The sequence below is a fragment of the Barbatula barbatula genome (assembly GCF_947034865.1).
Source record: "Barbatula barbatula genome assembly, chromosome: 5".
NCBI classification, from domain to species: domain Eukaryota; kingdom Metazoa; phylum Chordata; class Actinopteri; order Cypriniformes; family Nemacheilidae; genus Barbatula; species Barbatula barbatula.
The window spans coordinates 22,712,300-22,734,159 of NC_136769.1; the positions used below are offsets into that span (position 1 = coordinate 22,712,300).

The following is a 21,860-nucleotide window of genomic DNA, read 5'->3' on the forward strand; positions in this document are numbered from 1 at the left end:
ACCATGAGGTCAGCGTGGTATAAGAGGGCAGTGTCTTCACCCTGCTGTGACGCGGGAGAGCTGGAGACGCCTGAGGAGTGATGGACACTGGAGTGCGCAGACCTTCGATCATGGAGATGATGCTCTCTGGAACATTTGTAGCATCCGTGCATTTGTCCTGCCAGCTGTTAATGTTTTTCATTAGAATCTCTCGAGCCTTTGAGAAGACAAGAAAGTGAGCATATGTAAAGAAAAAATTAACCCAGCATTCGCACATCTTAACGTTGTAAACCGAGATGTTTGTGTTTTGGAAATAACATAACAAACCTTGTCGTGGAAACCGCCCATCTGATTCGAGAAGTTGCAGTGTTTGTCCACTAGAAAACAGAAGCGTCTCTTCTCCTCCAACAGAGCCTCGTGACAGCCGTCAGCGATGAACTTCTGCATGTCCATCTGGCGGTGAGTGAGAGTCTCTATGCACTGCAACAGAGAGAGAGAGAGAGAGAGAGAGAGAGTCACAACGATCTTAGTCCGACAGACGAACATGTGATTGTGAAGAATGCTGACATCATCTTGCTCTCTGCCGTAAAGATTTGGGCATTGTGAGGGAACAAAGTGGCCAAGTAAAGACAGTCCGGCATTAAATGTCACATATTGTGTTAAAGGGAGAATCTATAGCTGTAAACGTAGACAGAAGAGGATGTTTTGGAATGACAATCCCTTCAATACGTTTGGGAAGTTTTGACTGGGGTGCACATCAGTGGTCCGTGGAAGCTGTTTCATGCAGGTGTGTTCACACGACACACCCGCCCGGCAGCATAATGCAGGTGATGTAAGCGAGCCGGTTTCATCACGTCTATAGTCTTGACTGTGATCTCTCTGATCACTGTTTACCCTCCTCCTCCTCTCACTGGTTGTCATGAGAAAAGGAGATTTGCTGGTTCGGTACTTTAAAGCGCTTTGGCTTCCTGCGTCTCGATCCGTCTGTGTGTCTCTCTGATTTAACTCCTCCCACCCAAAGACTGGTGAGACCAGTATGACTCAGTCGACTTCAAGTCCCTACTAAACATTTTGTTTAGCATGTTTGGACAACTTGCGTGAAGCCTCTCCCAGGAGTTTAAAGACGATTTGAGGGGAAGTTCCAGTACATATGAATTACAGGCAAATGAGCGACGCATTTCCTGAAGTCAAAATAGAACTATGCATATTTTAAATGTTTACATAGGTGAAGTCACAATACTTCAATTGATACTGTACTATATAATAGTCTTTTAGGAGTCGTGACCCTCTTCAGGCTGTATTATGTGCAAGGGTTTTTAAAAGAAAATGTACTAGTTTAGGATAACTTCACATTTTCCACTTTTTTCTTTTACAACTAGTTTGCCAATATAGGGGAAAGTCAAAGGGACAGTACACCCAAAAAAGAAAAATCATTGACATTTTTTTGTTCTGCTAAACACAAAGGAAGATATTTGGAAGAACCAAGCAGATCCCGTCCCCCATTTACTACCATAATAGGGGAAAAATGCCTCATTCATTCATTCAACGAAATACTATGGGAGTCATTGGGGGATGAGATCTGATCGATTACTGACAATCTTTTGGAAGAATCTGAGGGTGTGTAAACGATGACAGAATTTTTGGGTGAACTGTCCCTTTCAAACTGTCCAATCCGAACAAATCTTATAGCTCTAGCTCCTCCCTTAAGTCTCTGAGTGTTATGCGTGATCCCCATTTAACCGAAAACACAGTCCTCACCCACAGCTGCCGACTTTAATCTACACATCACACCTGGCACCATGTTTCCCGTCTCCATCTGGATTGTTAATTCAGAGGAAGGTCCAGCCTGTTATTCTGTTGTTTTTAAGAACAGGTACCGGCTATAAATGGCAAATGAAAACAAAGGCTGGCGGTGCAGGAAGGGCCGGGTGACGGCTGGTCTGGGGGGTACACCAAGAGTCAGAAAAAGACCAGAGGAATCAGTTTAATCCACTTCATCCTTTGTGTGCCAACGCAGCGTGAAACACACGCTCATGCTGAAATAAACTCCAACATTGACCTTAATCCATTCTAATTACACAGGGGTGTGTTGTCATCACCTCACTGTCTGATCCGTTTTCCATGTATGCAGTGTCCACATCTGTGTGTCCTGTGAGGGAAGCGTGAGAGATGGACAGTGGTGTGAGAGTCGTTTCTCCTGTTTCTCATGACAGACCCCTGCTAGTGCTGAAACCTGTTGCTATGGACACCTTCACTCTCCCCCGTGGAGAAAAGCAAAAGAAAAGAGGTCATGTCACGCAACAGGGGAGAAGACACGAGAAACACACAATTCTCACCTAAATGGATCAACCTCAGAAAGACAGACGCGCACCACAGGTCTGGTCAAAAACTCAGCGAGACGCCCCCGGACGTGCTGTCGTCTATACATGCAGCTGCATTTCGAGACCACATCTTCATCATCGTGACACCTCAATATATCGATTTGTGGGTCATGAGACAAGAACACTGCAGATTAGTTACTGAGTTGCTATCTAGTACGTCCAGTACTTGTTTCTCTATCCTGTGGACCTTGTCTGTTTCACAGTTTTGCATTGAAAGACGGTCAATCATCTATAACTTGACCTAAATGATCCCAATAAACCTGCCACTTTACAGGCAGTTTTAAGCGTGCGACCACAGCGGTGGCTCGTGGAGATGAACGGGGTGAGATCAGGAAAAGTGCGAGAGCAGTTAAATGTCAAGCTGTCAATGGTGTGCTGTCTGGATGAAAGAAAAGAGCTATGTTTCTTATCACAGACATCACTGTTGCCGACACATCCATCCATCAACGGCGAATCAGAGCGGGAGCCTTCTTTCACTAAACTCCACACCTAGCCATCAGCATCGACACGTGCAGAGAGGAGAAATGTATCTCTGCAGGTAAAGCTCGGGACATACTTATTTTTGTATGTGTACGCGAACATCCGTGTACATGGGTATTGACGCATGCGCATTGCGACATATTGAAATACCTCTCCGGGCCTGCAGGGGTCAGGTTTTCTATTACTACCTTGAATCGATGCTCCCAGTTCACGGGATCCACCTGGTGGTTAAACATATTACTGCAAGAAACTTTTCTGGCGGGTGCGCTGTGCTTATAGACCGGACGCGCAGGTGCCTGACCCTCAGTTAACTTCCGGTTCCTGTTTGGCAAGTGTCTAATAATATAACTATTTATATTTAATTAAATTTATGTAAAAATAAATGTTAATTTTTACTTAACTGTGAAAGAATTATATTAAATAAATTATTTTAAGAATTTTGTTAGATGTTAATTTCATTAAATAAACAGTTTGTTGAAGGGTCCTGCAGTTTGGTCGCATTTAAAGAAACTGTACGGTACATTGACATCTAGTGGTATCGGAGGCTAAATTCAAAATATTGAAGAGACAATTTTAGCCATGTTACGCTTCATCTGGCTTTCTTTTGCTTGTTATCAGAAATAATCTACAGGCGCTCTATTGGTTGTGAATGTGTACAGGAAGTTCAGTTGGGGTCACAAAAGTGCGCATGCGCAGTTACGTTTGTTTATGTTTTTAAGATGAAACCGTGTATACTTCAGCCTTTACCCTGATGAACTGGTGACTCTTGATATTTAAGGTGACTTGTTGCTTTCAGACTATAAAAGCCAGATTGGATTTCAGTTGTTGTGGATGTAATGACATCATACAGCAAGACAACACTGAACCGTATGGTGCACATAATGCGGCCGCGCGTGTGTATGTTTGTCAGGTATGCCTGTGTGACTTCACTGTTACGCAACAGTTCCTTCTTACAAAAGTGTTGCATGTGAAAACAACATTCTATCTGATTATATTATGGGAAATATTTTACTATTGGGGCAGGGTGCGGCCCTGTTACTCACCTGTGACCTATGTAATGAATTGAAAATGTACAAACACACACCTCGTTCTCTTTGCTCTCGTACTTGGAGGCGTTCTTCCCTTGGCTTTTCCTTCTGAGTTTCTTCAGGTCTGACTGGGATCTCTCCAGCGAGTCCTGCTTCATTCTGTGCTCAGTCTGGTATCTCTTGAACGTGGCCTGTGGACAGACAACACTAGATCAGCATCTCAGGACATGTCTATGCCAGTTTGATTTATTGTGCCGGTGCAGACAGGAAACAATACAGTGTGACATGAGCCTGTCTGACATTCATTTTAAGGGTGTCCTCGACTTATGATTTACATAGTCGAATCAAAGTTGTCACGTCTTGCCTATAGCCGACTGATAGTTGAATTACACGGTTACTAGCCACATGAGAAAAAAACTGGACATGAAATGTGAATTTAACATATTTGATTAGCTCATTTTTACTAAATGCAGACATTCTTAATCTTGTGATTCGCTTCATTAGATGTTAATATAATACATAGTATTGGAGGCGCAGGGATTGCGTTTTTGTTGTTTGTGAACTTTTAAACACGTGCATTTACAGACAAAGTGTAAATTCATATTTATATGCCCAAACATTCAGTAAGTGACAAATGCTTGGAAACATTAATTTGCGAGTCAACAGCGGATAGTGCGGAACGTCTCTTTACCGGTCTCACAGCACAGAAGACGCAGATAGACGGGATCCTGCGCTGGGTCATAGCCAGACGTCGAGCTCATATGTGCCGGGGGTTTCGGTAACCAATCCAAATAACGTCCCACTTATCTTAAATAACATTTTTGGCGGTGCGTGCGTGCCCGTCCGCTACGCCACTGCCCATAACAAAAATGGCGTGATCCCTGTCGCATAACACCTCTGGGAAGATTCCTCTGTGAGATTGGTAGTGGAATCATGCTCCTCCTATCGATGCATCGCATCTTCAACTATTCGGGGTCACCTCTAATTCATCTGTGATGAAAATGCATTGTCTACATTTGCAACATGTTTGCAAACAAACAGCAAAGCACCGCGATTCAACTCTTTATAGGTTTGTTTTATGTTCTATCGCGAACTATCGCCGTATAACCAAACAATAAGCAAATGTTCCCTGCAAAGTTTGACTCATTTGAACAGAAAGGTGCGCAATAAACTGTTTAAAATAAACAATGAATCACAAAAGTAATTCTCCCAGACGAGCATTTTTAAACACACAGTAAACCTGAATAAAAACAGCTTGCTTGTAAACTATACAGCATTGCAAACAAGTAAGCTTTTATATAAAGAGAGGAGAAAACGCTCCTAGCTTCTTTTAATGTTGACGTGAAAGTGTCCATGATATTTTGGCAATTTAATCTGTCACTCGGTTAAACCTAGCGGAATTACAGTAAGCAAATGCCAACACGGGCAGGTTGTGAGACATCTTCTCATCCCTCATAATCAATCAGACATTACCAAAACAAACTAAAGTTGTTGTCTTTAAAATAACATGCATTGATAAATCACCCACAACAACAACAACATGCATGCATCAAGAAAGCTTTAAGGTTCAATGTCATGATGATTTCAAGACAGATCTCATTTTTAAAGTAGCTTCTCCTCTAGAGATGTAACAATATTAAAATCTCACTGTATGATCTCACTGTATTCTGTGGTGAACAGTAGGCTACAGCATAATAATGATATTCAGTAACTTGGCGCAGTGATATGAAACTGTAATGTGGTTGACAGATCTGGAACTACTTTATATGTGTGCGCTTCATCGCACACCCTTAGAATGTTCACCAGCCAAAAACAATGAGACATTCAACAGCCCCATTTGTATTATCAATAATAACCAATAAGTTTAGTTTATCATTTTTGTGCATGCTATAGACTGTTAGCAAACATTGAGATGCGTTTTTGTGGGCGGAGCTTAGGTGGAGGCAGATAGATCCCCCTGACCGCATCACTAATGCTAGGTAGCACGCTTTTGTTTGCTTGCCTTTTGACAATGAGTAGAAAAATCAACAGAGTGTATACATCTATAGATGCCTGCGTGTACTAACAGTGGCAAACGTTAGGAAATGCATTTACTTGCACTGTTCCCCCCTCACTTTATACTAATGCACAGAGATGACAAACGGTTTCCTTTATGTCTAGTTTCTGGCCGATAATGTAGTTAAATGCTAGTTGTATCACTAACAAATTTAGCTAGCATACCTAATGCGTTCAAAAGTTAATGCTAGGTTAAAATAAACTTTGATTTGGGCATAACGTACGTGAGATATTTTTAGACCCAAATCAAAATCCACACGACAGTAGTATTTTAAACTCTGCTCATTTTATTGTGTTTAACTACAGCAGTCGTCCGTGTTCTGTTTGGCAATGGCAGCCGGTATGTCTTAAAATATCAAATTGGGGACTGTATTCTGTCGATTGTGGCACTAAACAACACAACAAGATGATATTTTAAACTCCTTATGTGGCCGAATCTGTGCTGGTTTGTATTGGCCGCCTCCAGTTTTCCCTTTGTTTTGCCTCCAGCTAATGCTGTGACGTAAGTGTAACATCGGCGCAAAAGGGGTCTATACGGTGCCAAATAAAGGTTTCTTTAAAAAACTGTGCTAAAGAAATAAGTTACAGTAGAACCGTGCCAGAAGACATCGCTCACGATGTCGATAATATTGTTCCATTCCTACTGTATTCTCCACCAGTGATGAAGCTCACCGTCATGTATTTCACATCCATGTCCGTTTTCTTCTCCAACTCCCCGATAACCTCCCGATGAAAGCGTTTAAACTGTACAGACAGAAAGAGAGCAAAAATGAAATCTGTAACTCCTCAACATATAAATAAATAATAAGTGAAGCTGTTGGCCCACATAACAACACACATACTGTACATAAAGCAAGGCAGAAATTAAAGCCCTTCAATGAGTCGACAGCTTGTTGTCGTGAAAGTAGAGTGAGATGAGTCAGAGAGAAACACAGGAATGCCCCCCACACGCTAACCCATCCACCTAATGAACCAGAGTGCCTACATGAAAACACAAGTGCACACCCCTTTCTATGTGGCCAGTCATCTGTTTTCAGACTGAGATCCCACACTCGCAGTGTTTACCTACACGTCCTGACATCTTCAGTTATGTGTTTATTCATTCAGAAACTCCTAAAGAGAAAACTCATTCAGCTGGATGAATCTGCAGTATTGGAGATGCTGGTTCAGATGCGACTCGCAGACATTACAGGTTTTTGATAAATGGCTGCATTGACCTTCAAGAATATTTTTGTGTAACATGGTACTCTGAAGTTCTGCTACCGAAAGCGTTTTAAGTGTTGTTTATTATATTGTCACATCCTTGTTATATCCAGATAACAACCACTCGAAACTAATAACACACGGTCACCAGGATGCAGCAAATCATTTTTGACAAATGAAATATAAATATGTATTTTGATAGCATATATGACATTCTATTTACAAATGATTGGACCAAATTGCCTGTCTGTGACATTGGAACGTCGTTTCTCACCTTAAAACCGAAGGTTAAAAATGAGCTAATAAAATATTTCAAATTCACATGTCCAGTTTTTTTCTCATGTGGCAAGTAGCTGTGTAATAAGTGGCATTATGTACAAGCCCTTTCGGCAGCGTTGGATGCGTATGCGAGTGTTGCATTAGGAACGGCCATGTCATCATCAGGTGCCGGAGCGGGCATGTTCAAACCTGCGCCCGTCAAAGAGACAGTCCATCGCACAGTAGGTGTGTCCAGCTCATTTCTCTGTGTACTCTAACAGAACTGCCAGGATTGAGATCTACATCCGTCGAGTCTACGCCACATGAGATGCGTTTGATATACGATTATGAGATTATGTGGATGGGGATTACTTGTGTGGGTGGGTGTGTGTGTGTGAGTGAGTCTGTGTTTTTAGGCAGCCGGAGGGTATGTTTACAGAGTAAACAAACAAACACACACACACACACACTGTTCGTTCTTAACAGGGACTCACATTTTCCTCCAGGTCCAGATTGACTTTTCGGTGGACGTCTGAGATCTCCATCAGAACAACCCCTGAGGAGAGAGAAACACTTATCAACTTCTCTCATCAACACGAAGGGCATTAACACTTTTGTTGTTTTTATTAAATTGGTGCGCAGAATTCCCCGGACTACTAAACCCCCACAGACTTGTTTTCCAAGAACAATCGTCCCTAAGCGGAGCTACGGTAATTAAAACACGCTCGGTGATATTTCTCCCAGCGTGCACCTACCCATCACAATCGAACAGGGATTACAGCAGGGCCTTATATAAAGAATCTGCCCATTTTCGGAGAACTGATTTTCGGAGAACTGATTCTCAGACATGCTTTATGAAATGAATATGAAATGCACTGTTAGCAGAGCAGAGGTTGTGGATTCGATTACCCAAGAAACATACAAGTCATGAAATGTACGGTATACCTTGAATGCATCGTAAGTTGCTTTGGATAAATACGTTTGTCAAATGCATGGATGTAAATAGCTAGAGACAGACAGCGAGTTCCTGTTCAAGAGACCAATTACTCTGACATCTGCGGAAAGGTCTAAGCTCTCCCTGGGGAAAAACTGTGTGTGGATATGGAAGAAAATAAGAACATTTTCCATAAAAACAATAGTACAGTCTCTCCCTCTCTCATGATCCTTTATCTCTATAATCGGTCCAGACAGTACCGCTCCCTTAACATTTTATGTTTTTGAAAGCTTTGGTTATTAATCTGTAACTTAAACGAGTAGGTTCAAATGAAAAGTAATGCCATCACAGATTGATTTTTTTTCACATATACAGGGCACATGTGTCATATGCATCTGGTATGTGGGAAATTATAGACATGAGGTTAAGCAAATGATGAGGATTAACTATTAATTTAATCAGAGCGCCCCGTCCAATTGGTTAGCAGGGTAAGTGGGCGCATATAAAGAAATGATACGTAACTTATTTGATTTATGTAGGGATTGTTCACCAAAACGTGAAAATCTCACCCTTGTTTCAGATTTACTTTTGTTCCAGATGTTTCATATTTCCTTCCTAGTTTTTCCAAATCTGCATTCATTTCTTTGATCTGTTTGAAAGATATTTGGAAGACCGTTTGTAACCAAACCTTTCTGGGGCACCATTGACTACCATAGTATTTTCATACCGTGGACGTCAATAGTGCCCCAGAACTGATGGGGTACAAGCATTCTTCCAAATAACTTTCTTTGTGTTTAGTAGAATAATTTGTTATATATATATATATATATATTTGGAACAACTTGAGGGTGAGTAAATGATGACAGAAATTTCATTTTTGAGAGGAGGATCTCTTTAACAAAACCTTTTATCACATGAATATCAGATAGGCTCATAGATTATCAAAATTGCTCAACAATTCTGACGGTAAAAGTCAAAGTGTGTTAATGGCAGTGGATTTGTTATAAAAGTGCTATTTGTGCTGTAGCGAAGCTGTAAATGGTATTTATTTAGGTGTGCGATTTTAGAAGAAGGTTATTTTTAGGCACTGAACCATGACCTGCCAATAGCACGCAAAAGCTGCGAAGTTGCATATTCAAACAAAATACTGTATGTGTATTAAATAAACAAAATCTCACAGAAACATGAATTTACAACTGGTTCTGAGGCATGGAGAAAGAGGTAGGGAGCCCCTAGCTATCATTTGATAAATACATGAATAATGAATAAAAGCAAATGTAAAAAATGCAAAGCTATTACTGACACGCTTACAAGAGTTTTAATGTAAACATGTTTATTAAGAAGATAAATGCCCTTCCAAAGGGCAAATATAGCATTTTAATAAATAAAAGTAAACGTCTGATCCCAGGTCACAAGGTTAGTTGAGAACAGCAGATGTGAGTTCTCAACCTACAGTACTTGAGCTTGATCTGCTCTCTGACACGGATTCACTCTTATCAACAGCTTCAGTTCAGGCATGTCTAAAGGACTTTGTTTATGTGTGTTTATAGCAATGCCATAAAGGAAAGATTAGGGCATGTGAAGGATGAAGCACGGAGCCCTGTCCATCCAACAACCCGTCCATCCTGCTAATAAACAAGCTATTTTAGGCCGGGTTATTGCTTGATAGTGAACGCGGATGTGGAAGGTTCAATAAACCTGCTTGCATCATCCTAATTCTATTCTATTTTTGCAAACCAATCTTACAGGATAAGGATTTTCAGAGTTCGCCTTAAAGAGTAAATATTTTGTGAATTTTAAGGTCCTACTTTGGTTTATGGAGTGTGCACTAACAAGTTTACGTACATGCACGGTCATTTTCTAATAATAATAAAGTAGTTATTATTACCTTACTTCTTGACTGACTTTCAAATGATTCGTTCGGAGATTCATCTGTCTAACCGCGTGTAGGTATTACACGAGTGACGCAAATCCGACCCGGAACTGAAACGACAGAGTCGACTCCATTTTTTCCAAGCCAATAACTTTGTTTTTCCTTCACTGTCGGCTTTACAATTTGGCTGACTGCTCACACTCACACACAGAAACATTACACACTGCATGAAATTTCATTTTAAGGATATTGTAATAGTAACTCTTTAATAAAAAGCAATTTTTGCCAATAAACTTGAAATATTTCGCTAAGTTTTAAAGGATTGATTAAAGTTCAATAACACATGTATTTAAGGGATACTTTACCCCTATACTTTAATCAAAATGTTCCCATGTTTTACTCACCCTCAAGGCATCCTAACTGAATAATGCAGAAGGTTTTCTTCTTCAAGAATAACGAAGTCGGAGGTCTTATACGACGTATCCTTTTACTTCTAAGCGGTAGAATGGGAGTGAATGGAGGGCTATTTTTTGAAGCTCCAATTTTGTTGTCGCTTTAAGGTATAATATTAGATTATTCCTGCATCATCAAATCATATTCAATGAACAGGAATTGGAGCCATTAAACAATCAAGTCAAAAGGAAAAATAGGATACAGATTTGGTTATGTTTTGATTAGTATTTTATTAATTTAAGTTAAAAAGACACATTACTATATGATTCGGTGCCTCACTTATTTAATAAATACACTGTAAAAAATTGTATCTGCCTTTTTCATGCAACTGTATATATAATGTGCCAATGTTTTTTATTTGATCAAACATCAGCTGATGTTCACAACAGCAAATAATTACTCCACAAACCCCCTATTAAGTATAATATAGATAAGGGATGTAACAATATTAAAATCTCACTGTATGATAAAATCACGGTATAAAGTCCACGGTACAGTATTTAGTGCAATATTTTAAATGACAAATGATGACTTGGAAGCGTGATATAAGCATCCTCTTTTCTTTATCCTCCACTATCCACATAACTTTAGTAAGGTTTCATTTATATGGTGAAGACTGTCCATATTTCTGATCACTTGCCCTTAGCGTTGAGCTCGGCATCCCTAATACACACTAGATCCATCTAAACTTTGTTGAGCTGTATTTGCATTCATCTGTGGCAGTAATTGAAGCTGTGATGGGATGTGACGGGAGGACAGTGTTTGATCACAGAGATACTGTAGGTCCCACCCAGTCAGTCACAGAAACTTCCACTGCTAAGAACAAAAGCTGCAGGCAGGGTGCGGTGGACAATGACTACAGAGATATTACAGCGACATGAGCAAAGCTTTACAGTAGTTGATACAATAGATCACCCAACGCTTCGCCATTATCAAAGACAACAACGGCAAACATTCCAACTATACAATGAGCATGAAACAGAAACCATTTCTACATTGATTTTAGTAGCACAGAATCAGCAGAGTACCAGGACAATATGCAGTAAAGTTCAGACAAAAAACAAGCACAGTATACCATAGTTTATACAAGCAAGGTATACCAAAGTCAGTTTTATGGATGTTGGGCCGTGCTTGCAAGGCCTCTGGGCATTTATTTGTCATAGCAAGACCACAGTCACGTCTCATTGAATTGGGAAAGATCTGTCAGTGCCAGTATAGCATGCGTGTTTTTTCACCGTGCTTATTTGTGTGTGGTGTAATGCCCTCATTACAATCCGTCAAAATGACGGACGGCCTTCAGATTTTTTCGTCACTGTCAATGACGGGGAGTTGTCGGTTAACCTCGGTGTCCTCTGCCATGGGGAGCGTATCGTTGATTCATTGCTTCAGTAACATGGCGGATGCGGGTGTGTTGTCGAATTTAACATCACCTTCACATAAAAGGCAGCGGTTCATATGATTGCAGCTAATTTTGTGGAATTTTGTTTGTTATAGTGAATCTCAAATGTAAAATAACCTGTTCTGTTCCAATATACCCAAGTGTGTTTAAAGTTTAATATACAGGTCTGTGGCTCTCCATTTCATTTTTTAATTCACCATTGTAATGTGATCTTTTTTTGAAATAGCTATAGGATCTGTATTAAGTCTATATTCATTGACTCGAATCGAATCAAGTGCTTGTGAATCGGAACATCAGAATCGATACCCAGCCCTAGTGACGTGTTATAATAATAATAATATAATAGTAAATAATATAATCGCATACTACAGGATGTGGACAAATATATAATTATTGTATAGTAAAAGAATGGAAAACACAAAACAACAAATTATTTGCCCCTAATTTACCCAACTGAAACCTACCTGCATATTTGTATCTGTATATTTCTTCTATTTCTATCAGCCGTTTTATACTTTTAACCCATGTGAAACAAAAAGTTAACGTACAGCCCTGACAAGTATTTCTAAAATCACAATAATCTTCGACCAACAAATAAACGTGACATCGAACCTGGAACCTGAAGTCTTTATCGGTTCATAGTAATGGTAGTTGTGCATCCTCTTCATATCTATTATACAATCAGTGCCATTACGATTCATCGGAATTTAAGTCTGAACCATTTTATAAACAAAAGACGTCCGTGAAGGATGAACGTATGGATATGCGTATTAGAGATCACTGACAGCAACTGACCTCCTCCACAATCCACTCTCTAACCCAAGGCTGATCTGGCTGTCAATGTGTGTGTGTTTTGACTGCTGTTCTGTGGACAGCCTTGGTAAGCACAGTTCAAACAACACATGAGAATAAAGGTCACCAGAACGCCCTGGTAAAAAGCTTCATTTGAGGCACCGGCGAGGGAATGTGTGTGTGTGTTGAACAGCCACAGATACACAAATCAAGCAACAGGGGGTAGACACGGAAGCAGGTGACACAACAGCACGTGTTAAATAAGAACATATTGTGTTTATAGCTCTCTTAAATGTGTGTATTCAATGTAATCATGCAAGCCTTTAGACGGGAGGTTAGAGATTTCGTTTTGTCTAAAATAATGCATTTCTTCTTCCTGTGGGTGGTGCTAGAGGGTTCTGGAGTATGAACACAAAAATAAAAGCTTTTCGTAAAAACTTGCTGGGTTGAAGTCTGTTGTTATTGACAGTATAATCTTATTTTGCTTGTGATGCTTTGATGAGATATTTCTAGCATATAAAAACATGCCCATATGTGTCCCAAACATCGGTGAACATCTACTATAACTATAATAACTTTTGTTCACTGTTTATTGACTAATACTAACAGCAGTGCATGCTTGCATGTGGAGTTTGGCCATTATCTGAAGTCTGTTTATATAAGCCTTATTGATTGTTGACTTTATCTGATACTGTCACTAGAGAAAAGGGAAACATCTGTTTTAATACAAATTATTCATCAAATATGTCTTTTAATAACATATATGACATTATATTTACAAATGCTTAAACCAAATCGCCTGTTCGTGACATTTGAACGCAGCTTAAAACCAAAATGAAAAGGCTTTTCCTCATCTGCATTCGCTGAAATGACCTAATAAAATATTATTAATATAAAATATGGCAAGTAGTAATCGCGAAATAAACCCCTTCAGTGTTATACAAGATCACCCGACCTGATCACACTGTCAGGGCTTATTCTGCGATAACAACCGGTTGCATGTACATTATCCCTTACTTATCATACCTTGCATTGTTTATACTTTAGTAGGATATAGAGGATTTCAGATTGTATTGATTTTGTTTCGACTGTCTGATTGTGAGCCAGCGGGAGTCTCTTCTTCTTCTGGGGGTTGTTTACTGTTCAATAAACAATAACCTGGAAATGCACATATTTTGTTACGCCTGGGAAGCTCTATTATGCCAATGAATGAGTAAAAAACGTAATAAAATCAAACTTCTTCATATGAATCACAAATCTTCTTTTTCCCCCAACCACAGTTATTGATATCAGCAATGATAAACTGATCTGACTTGAAGTTTGGTGCCCTGAAGCCCCAGGAAGAGCAGGCGGACACGTCACACCAGAAACACAGCGGCTGATTTGCATCTTCTCTGGCTGAGGTTCACTCCTGCTTTGTTTATGTGTTCTTCCCACAGAACAACATGATACCTGGCAACAGGTGAGATAAGATAAACCGAACGCTCCTTACAAAGTGAAGAATGTCTGACTCTCACTCAAAACAGACAATACCACCACTGGCACAGGTGAATGAGGGGAGATATACCCTGTAAAATAACGAAAATGAGAAATATAATGCAAAGAGTTTTTTCATGCAGTAATCTATAATTAAAGAGTGCAACAGAAGCGCGCTGGGTTTTGTCACACTACGTCTCGAGGAAGTTTTCGGGGAGCTGCCAGAGGCAATTCAGAAAAAAATGACAAGTATACAAATTCACATCTCTGTCTCTCACGCTCAGAGAGACTCTTTAAGTCACTAAACAAGAGACGGGTGGGATCAGATTCCAACAAACATGCTTGGATGACGCGTCCAGACTAGGGCTGCAACGACTAATCGATATTGAAAATAGTTAACAAATTTCTTATCGATTAGTTAGTTTGTGATGTCACTTGCGAGCTTCTCAGATATAAATCAAGCGCATCTTCTTCTCTTTTAAAATAATCGTTTAAGACGTGTCCCTCCGTGCAGCATGAGCTGCGCAGACGTGTCTCTCCGTGCATGCGTCTCTTCGTGCTGCACAAGTTGCGCAGTTTAAAAGTCAAACGTGTCTCTCCATGCAATTGCGTCTCTCCGTTCACATAAGGTGCACAGTTATAAAGTCAGACCTGTCTCTCCTTGCATGCGTCTCTCCGTGCAGCATAAGTTGCGTAGTTTTAAGTCAGACATGTTTTGCATGCATCTCTTCAAGCTGCGCTGTTTGAAAGTTTAAAGGGGAGAGGTGTTTTAAATGACAAAATAAAAAATTATATCTGTTAAACCCAATTTGTGGTGTTTGAACTTTGCAAAGTACATAACAGGCTAAAATTGGGGATGAGAAGTAATGAAGTTCATTTACTTAAGTACACTTTAAATAATTTTTTCCGAATACTTTTTACTGTACTTCACTACATTTGAATGACAAATATCTCACTTTTCATGCAACAAAAACATTAATTTCCTCGGTCAACAGTCCCCTCCCTCCCACGGTTGTCGGCTCCTTCTAATATGACACACCTGAATCAACTCAGCCTTGGTGTGTTCATCAGGGAGAAATCCATAACATTTTGGGAAAAGGCAAATGAGTTCAGTTGTGTATACTTTTCCCATTTCTGATTTAGTTATTATAAGCAAAAGATCGAATTAAACCCTTTGGCTGATTAATCGAAAAAAAGATCGTACTAATAATCGATTATCAAATAATCGTTAGTTGCAGCCCTGGTCCCGACGTCAAAGCCAAATGGGGAGCACAGAGGGAACTCAATTTGGACGGATGTTCCACTATAGCGCTCTTCACATCTGGCACTCATATATGCTTTATCTCTAGTAATTACACAGCTTGTTAAAATGCTTGATTCTGATTGGCCAGTTGCGACATTTGCATGTTTGTTATTCCCAGATAACAACTTCTCAAAGCTAATAACACACGGTAACCCGGAGCCTGCAAATCATTTTAACAGGTACAGTTTAATATTACTAAACAAAATCGAAATAAATATGTCTTTTAATTCATTCATGCAAGTAGCCGTGTAATAAGCGGGATAATGTACAAGCAGCTGGCTGTTATCGCGAAATAAGCCCCTTCGGTGTGATACAATACCCTCCGCTTCTAGTCGTGTCCTGATCACACGGTCTGGGCTTATTTCTGCCAGCCGGCTGTACATTATCCCTTAATTAGGATAGCGTTCTTTATCTATCCTAAAATCTGTGATGATTTATCTTGCAATTTGACAGCACATGGTTTTCAAGTGTTGGTTTACAATACTACCTAGGTGCATTTACATCTGGCTATTATTGTGTTTAAATGGTATTTGGCTGGGACTGACTGCGACCCGAGGGCTAAACACACATGTTAACAACAAAGCCACTGAAGTCACATTTCAATGAGGAGCTGGCGATTTGAGGTGACGTATTTATTCCCATGCAATTACTTGTTAGGTATCGGTTGCACTGAAACCAATGTCGAAGTCACGTCTATAATCCACCTTTGCCCACATTTTTTGTTCGCACCTGAATTGGCATGGTGACGGGATAACAATCACAATCACAACCAAATGACCTTGTCTTATCTGACTTTGTGAGATGAGGATGTGTGTGTATTCAATAAGTGCACAGTTCCTTTAAGAGGAGGAATTTTCCTGTTGCACATTTCTCTACTCTTCCACGGTACCAGAACGCCTCTGTGGCAGTCGCACCTATTTGAAAGACATTCCAGTGAATTATTTGACTGTAATCAAGAATGCATTCAACATTCTTGAAATGTGCGACGTCACATCAGCGTGAGACAAGAAACCCTCGCTGGAATTTAAACACAGGGGACAACCGTGTGGTGTGGGCTTAACTAAACGCGTTGTCTCCGGTGGGTCAGGTTAAAAATGAAAGGATCTCCGTCACACTGATACCTGACCTCATAAAGGGGGAGGGGGGTTCAGGTGTGTCAATCTGTCCGTGACTCTCAAGACTATCCGATGTCGGCTCATCCGCCTGAGATCGGCTCTGGTTTCAGCCCGGCTGAGCACCCAGAACTCAAGAGGCTCCACTCGCGGAGGAACGGCCAGTGATGTGGAACGCAAGGGTTGTGCTCGGACGTTATCTGCCCGAACAGAGGCAGGTTTCTGCTCTTATCGCCTATGGATAGGAAAGGCATTGTGTTCACCTCTGAGGCGATGTCGTCCAAATGTTACAGCCCTCCAAAGAAAAGGTCAAGGAAAGGTCATCCACGCTACAATACTAAAACGTGAAGAAAAGCAAATCCATCACTTTGAAGTATGAATGCTACTTAATCTTCAAGCACACACCCTTTCAGGGAAAATACGGCTTTACTAAAACAATTCAGAGGAAAGGAACAAGTCATTGATTTACTCTAAATCAATTCTGAACAAATAAATCATCTGGCTTTAAGAAGAGAAGAAAAGCAGCATTTCTCCAATAGATGTGAAACGGTGAAAGCATCCAAAGCTCCACAGGACAAAAATGACAAAGTATAATACACGTATAGGAGTAGGCCTACACATAAAAACCTTGAACTGACTGAAATTTGAAACATGTTAAAATGTAAATTTCATTTATTCAGTTTGATCGATCGTACACCATTTGACACGACCTCCTGTTTTTATATAATTTGTTTTGCTCAATTAATGAATCAACTTTTTTTTGCTTCTGTCTGAGATCCCTTTTTGGGACAACTATGACTGCACAAGGGCCATAACACCTGTTGCACAGTGTCCACAGTGCTGCTTTTCAATAGTTTTCTATGTACATAAGCACTAAATGGATGTTTTGGACGTCACATCCTGTGTCTCGTTTCTTGTTAACTTATAACGCATGAGCGCAGCTCATCTTTGTCCATCTCAACAGTGAACCAATCAGACGCCAGGGGCGGGTGTTTACAAAAGCAACTGGTCGAATAGCTGAAGCATTTATATTTCTCTTTTCTTTTTTAAACAGATGACTCAAGATTGCTGTTTGCTTATTTCAGTCATGCCTTTTAAGCACATCCCATAAATGCGTCACACGTTTTTGAACCCGCTCTTTGTGAACAACCTTAAACAGTACCGTGTTTATATGACACATTTATCATATCATCAGAGATTATAGCTCAGGATATCTTAAACACGATAGAGAAAATTATGATAATGAAAGAATAAACGTGTATTTGTTTATCAGCATACAGTGCTAATGGCAACTAAACTGCAGTGTTCACCTGATAAGTAAAACAAAATGCTGATGTCCTTAGTGAACTCTTCAAAGCTCTGTGTCTTTGCGATTGCAGAGAGCATAAAGTACTCACTTTAATATCTCGATGCTGCGGGAAGAGTAAATGTAAAATTGTGCGTGCAGTTTTCAATGAAAAGGACAGCGGGTACATTATCTGTGACTCACCCAGTTCTCTGGACACTGGAGATACGGCTGCGTTCTCTCCGATCTTAGATACAGCATCAAAGTACTGCTTCCCAGCCAGGGCCATGGCTGCAAGACAGGGATAAGAGCATGGGAGATTTAACAAGGTGCAGTATTCTGTAAATGGGACTTATCTAAATAAGAATGTGATGTACAATAAACAGGAGTGCAAATATATTAACCAAACTGATTACTAAACACTATCTGGGCATTTCCATAGAACGTTTTACACATTATAAATATTCTGTGAAGATATTCATTCAAAAAACACTATTATAGGCCATTCACTACTACCTAGATTGCGGCATAAATCTTCAAATCAAAGGCCATAAGATGCCTAAATTGAATGTCAAAGTAAGAAATGTGTGTAAATGTACTTTATTAATGATTATTATTGTAACCGTAATGATCCCTGTTAAGCAACGTACATCTTACAAATGCAAAGAGAAAGAGATGCAACAATATAAAACGAAATGCAAATTTGAAACATGTAAATATGAATTAAATCCGTATGCGCAAACGTCAGAACATGGAAATGTGATGCTCACCTGAAACAGCTTTCTCATAGCTCTTCCCCAGGTTTACGAGGTTACGCAACCCCGGGTTAAACTGTTCCATAACATTCTGTAAAAGAGAGCAAATGTGAGTATTAGTGGAGGTTTGTGAAGAAGACATACTTCCATCCTTGAAAAAAACTTTTCAGTTTCTTCCTGCAAATGTGCACATAATCTCGAAGCAACAATGGCCAAATACATCCATCTGATGAGTACAAAGACTCAAAAATGACCTATCAGTGGACAACACTCAACGCATACTACAAGCGGACGGCAGTCTGAGCATCTACGGAGATGCTGTGAGTGTTTTGTATCGGAGAATCAATATTAGATCGTATCGTGACGAGACATCGTTGAGTCTGTCCTCAGAAAGCTGTTGGCAAGCCATCTCAGGTTTGTTCTTAAAATTCAACAGTATCGCTTGGGTCAGGAATCTGCGGTCAAGGTTTTGGCTTCATCTTAATGCCTCAGGTTGTTATATACGTTTCTTCGTTCTGCTAAACACAAAAGAAGGTATTTGGAAGAATGTCAGGAACCAAACAGATCTCATCCACGATTCACTGCCATAGTAGGGAAAATAAACACAATGGGAGTCAGTGGGAGATGAGATCTGTTTGTTACCGACATTCTTCCAAACACCTTCCTTTGCATTTAGCAGAACAAAGACATTTTTACAGGTTTGAAAGAATCTAAGGGTGAGTAAATGATAACAGGGGTGTCCCTTTAACACAACACTCCTACTGAGCTATTAATCAGGGTGTTAAATATACAATTACTTTTATCATAAGATTCATATTACAGACACATTCTTCTATAGGGTGAAACGGAGATACCTTCATTTATCTACAGTACTCCAACACACAGACGTGACATCTGTCAGTCTCCAGCATCAAGCTTATGCCTCCTGTAGTGTTTCACACAGGTCACACATTTCAGAGGTTTCTCCACCGTCAAGAAGTGTGTGGAATAATAATATCTCATGTCAAAATTCATAAGCGTATCTCCTGTGTCAGTATTTATAAAAACTCGAAAGTTTAAACAAGAAAACTCAGAAAGTCTACCAAACATATGATGCGTGTGTTTAATAGTTGGCACTCCACTAGTTTCTGGTTTCTTTTCTCAGCACTTTGAACTTTGACGTAAGAAGCAGAGATTTGAATGAGTCACTAGAAAACACTTGGGCTTGGTTATATTTACTTTGTCTGCTTGATGCTTACTAATCCTCAACTCATGCAGATAGCCCACTCATCCTCTCCACTCCCCAACACGTAATGAGCCATCTGAGACGGAAGCGACCGACATTACACTGGAATGAAAGCACAGACGTCCTCACGGGGAGAAAGGGCGTGGGAGCAGGTCCCTCTCATAATACCGTACACCCTCTCCCATTGAAAACATCTTTAGCAGTACAACCAGGAGTGTAGGATTTCATTTGAGATCACCAAAACGAGGAACTTGCCTCATTAGTAGGCCTACTTTTATTATTATTGATTGAACACTGACTGTGTAATAACCTTTAGACGTGTTACAGTAATGAATTTAGGATCTTGGGGCAAAAAGTAATGTACCAGTTTTTCAGACCTGGTTGTGGAAATATTAAAGGGGTTAATTCACACAAAAATTGTATTCTGTCATAACCAGACAGATCTTGACACCCGTTGACTCCCATAATAGGAAAACTTACTTTATCAGTTTGTTCTGTTGAACACAAAAGTGAACTACCATTGACTACCATTGTATTCCTGCTATGGGAGTCAATGGGGGTCAAGATCTGTCTGGTTATAAGCATTCTTACAAACATCTTTCTCTGTATCCATCAGAAAAATGACATTTATACACATTTAGGTGAAGTATCCCTTTAAGACAAGGCAAGGTTTAAAGATATAAACCGTGATGTTACACTAGGACTGTGTGATGTTAAAAACACATTGTCAATAGGCAAAATAAAAGTCTAGGATTTAAGGATCTGAATCTCCTGGGTGTGTCAATAAATCAAATACTGCGGTGAAGCACTCAATAACATCCCTATAAAGTGAAGTAAGAGAACTCCATGTCTTTCCAACGACCTGAAACATCAAACGAACCCAAAACCGTTTTACGTCAGAAAAAGTTTCGCGACCAGGTCGGAAGATCGTCGACCAACACGTCGACCTCCCGTCTGTCAACCAGCGGTCCCGTGTTTGGGATTCCGCCACATATCTCAACAGGTGGTATCCCACATTAGTTTTGATGTCTTGAAGTGTCGGTTCTCTCACCTTGTAAGTGCTCTCTGTGAGTTTATTCACCTCCTCTGGGTCGCGCGACATTCTTCAGACCCTTTCGTGACGAGAGCGCGCTCTCAAAAGCCGATAATCAGATTCGTCTCAATTCTCCGATCGATGGATCAGTCGCGCAGGACGATCGCGCTTATCGCCTCGATTAAATCCGCATGGCAGGACTGGCGGTGTCAGGAAGAGTCTCCGTCCGTCCGGAGGGTGAACTGAGCTCAGCTCGTGTGCGTGCGTGCGTGCGTGCGTGAGATAGGTGAGGTGAGCGACGTCACACACTCAGCGCTGACAGGTGGATTCAGGCAGAAAGAGCATAAACGACGCCATCTACTGTTCAATGTCGTTAATACAATCATCCGCCAAAATCCCTTTCGATGCAAGTCTGTTTACTCGCCATGCATTTACAAATTCAATATTTAAATAGTAAGGACTGTTTTTCGACCTTGTTTTCCAACGATTTAAGCAAATGTGTATTTAGACATTGTGTACAGAATGAAAATGATTTTTATCAATGGAATAAATAGTATATGGTGAGCTATTAAGCAATGGTGCTTATTTATTAATAACATGGTATTTTGGATTGTGTACAAAAATGAAAAAAAAATTATCAAGGGAATAAATAGTATATTAGTTGGTGAGCTATTAAATTTTTTTTTTATTAATAACATGGTATTTTGTATTGTTTCCTCTGGAGGATAATGAAGTGTCTGACTCTGAACCAACATTTTCTCATTGTACAGGTACATCTAAAAAATTTAATATCATGAGAAACATTGATATTTTTTGTCACTCATTTCAGAAAGTGA

The 21,860-nt window shown here is 40.1% G+C and overlaps 1 protein-coding gene across 1 annotated transcript in view; it reads right to left on the reverse strand.

Annotated features, from left to right (window-relative positions):
* The window catches only part of baiap2l1b (BAR/IMD domain containing adaptor protein 2 like 1b), a 32,503-nt gene extending 11,206 nt beyond the window's left edge, over positions 1-21,297 (reverse strand). The window contains exons 1-8 of the mRNA XM_079456711.1: positions 21,043-21,297; positions 18,782-18,857; positions 18,216-18,302; positions 7,879-7,940; positions 6,596-6,667; positions 3,925-4,059; positions 307-459; positions 41-196 (exon numbers count right to left, since the gene is read on the reverse strand). Coding sequence (XP_079312837.1) covers positions 41-196; positions 307-459; positions 3,925-4,059; positions 6,596-6,667; positions 7,879-7,940; positions 18,216-18,302; positions 18,782-18,857; positions 21,043-21,093 — 792 coding nt within the window. The 5' untranslated portion in view covers positions 21,094-21,297. The remainder of the gene's footprint in view (positions 1-40; positions 197-306; positions 460-3,924; positions 4,060-6,595; positions 6,668-7,878; positions 7,941-18,215; positions 18,303-18,781; positions 18,858-21,042) is intronic.
* Between the last annotated feature and the right edge of the window lie 563 nt (positions 21,298-21,860).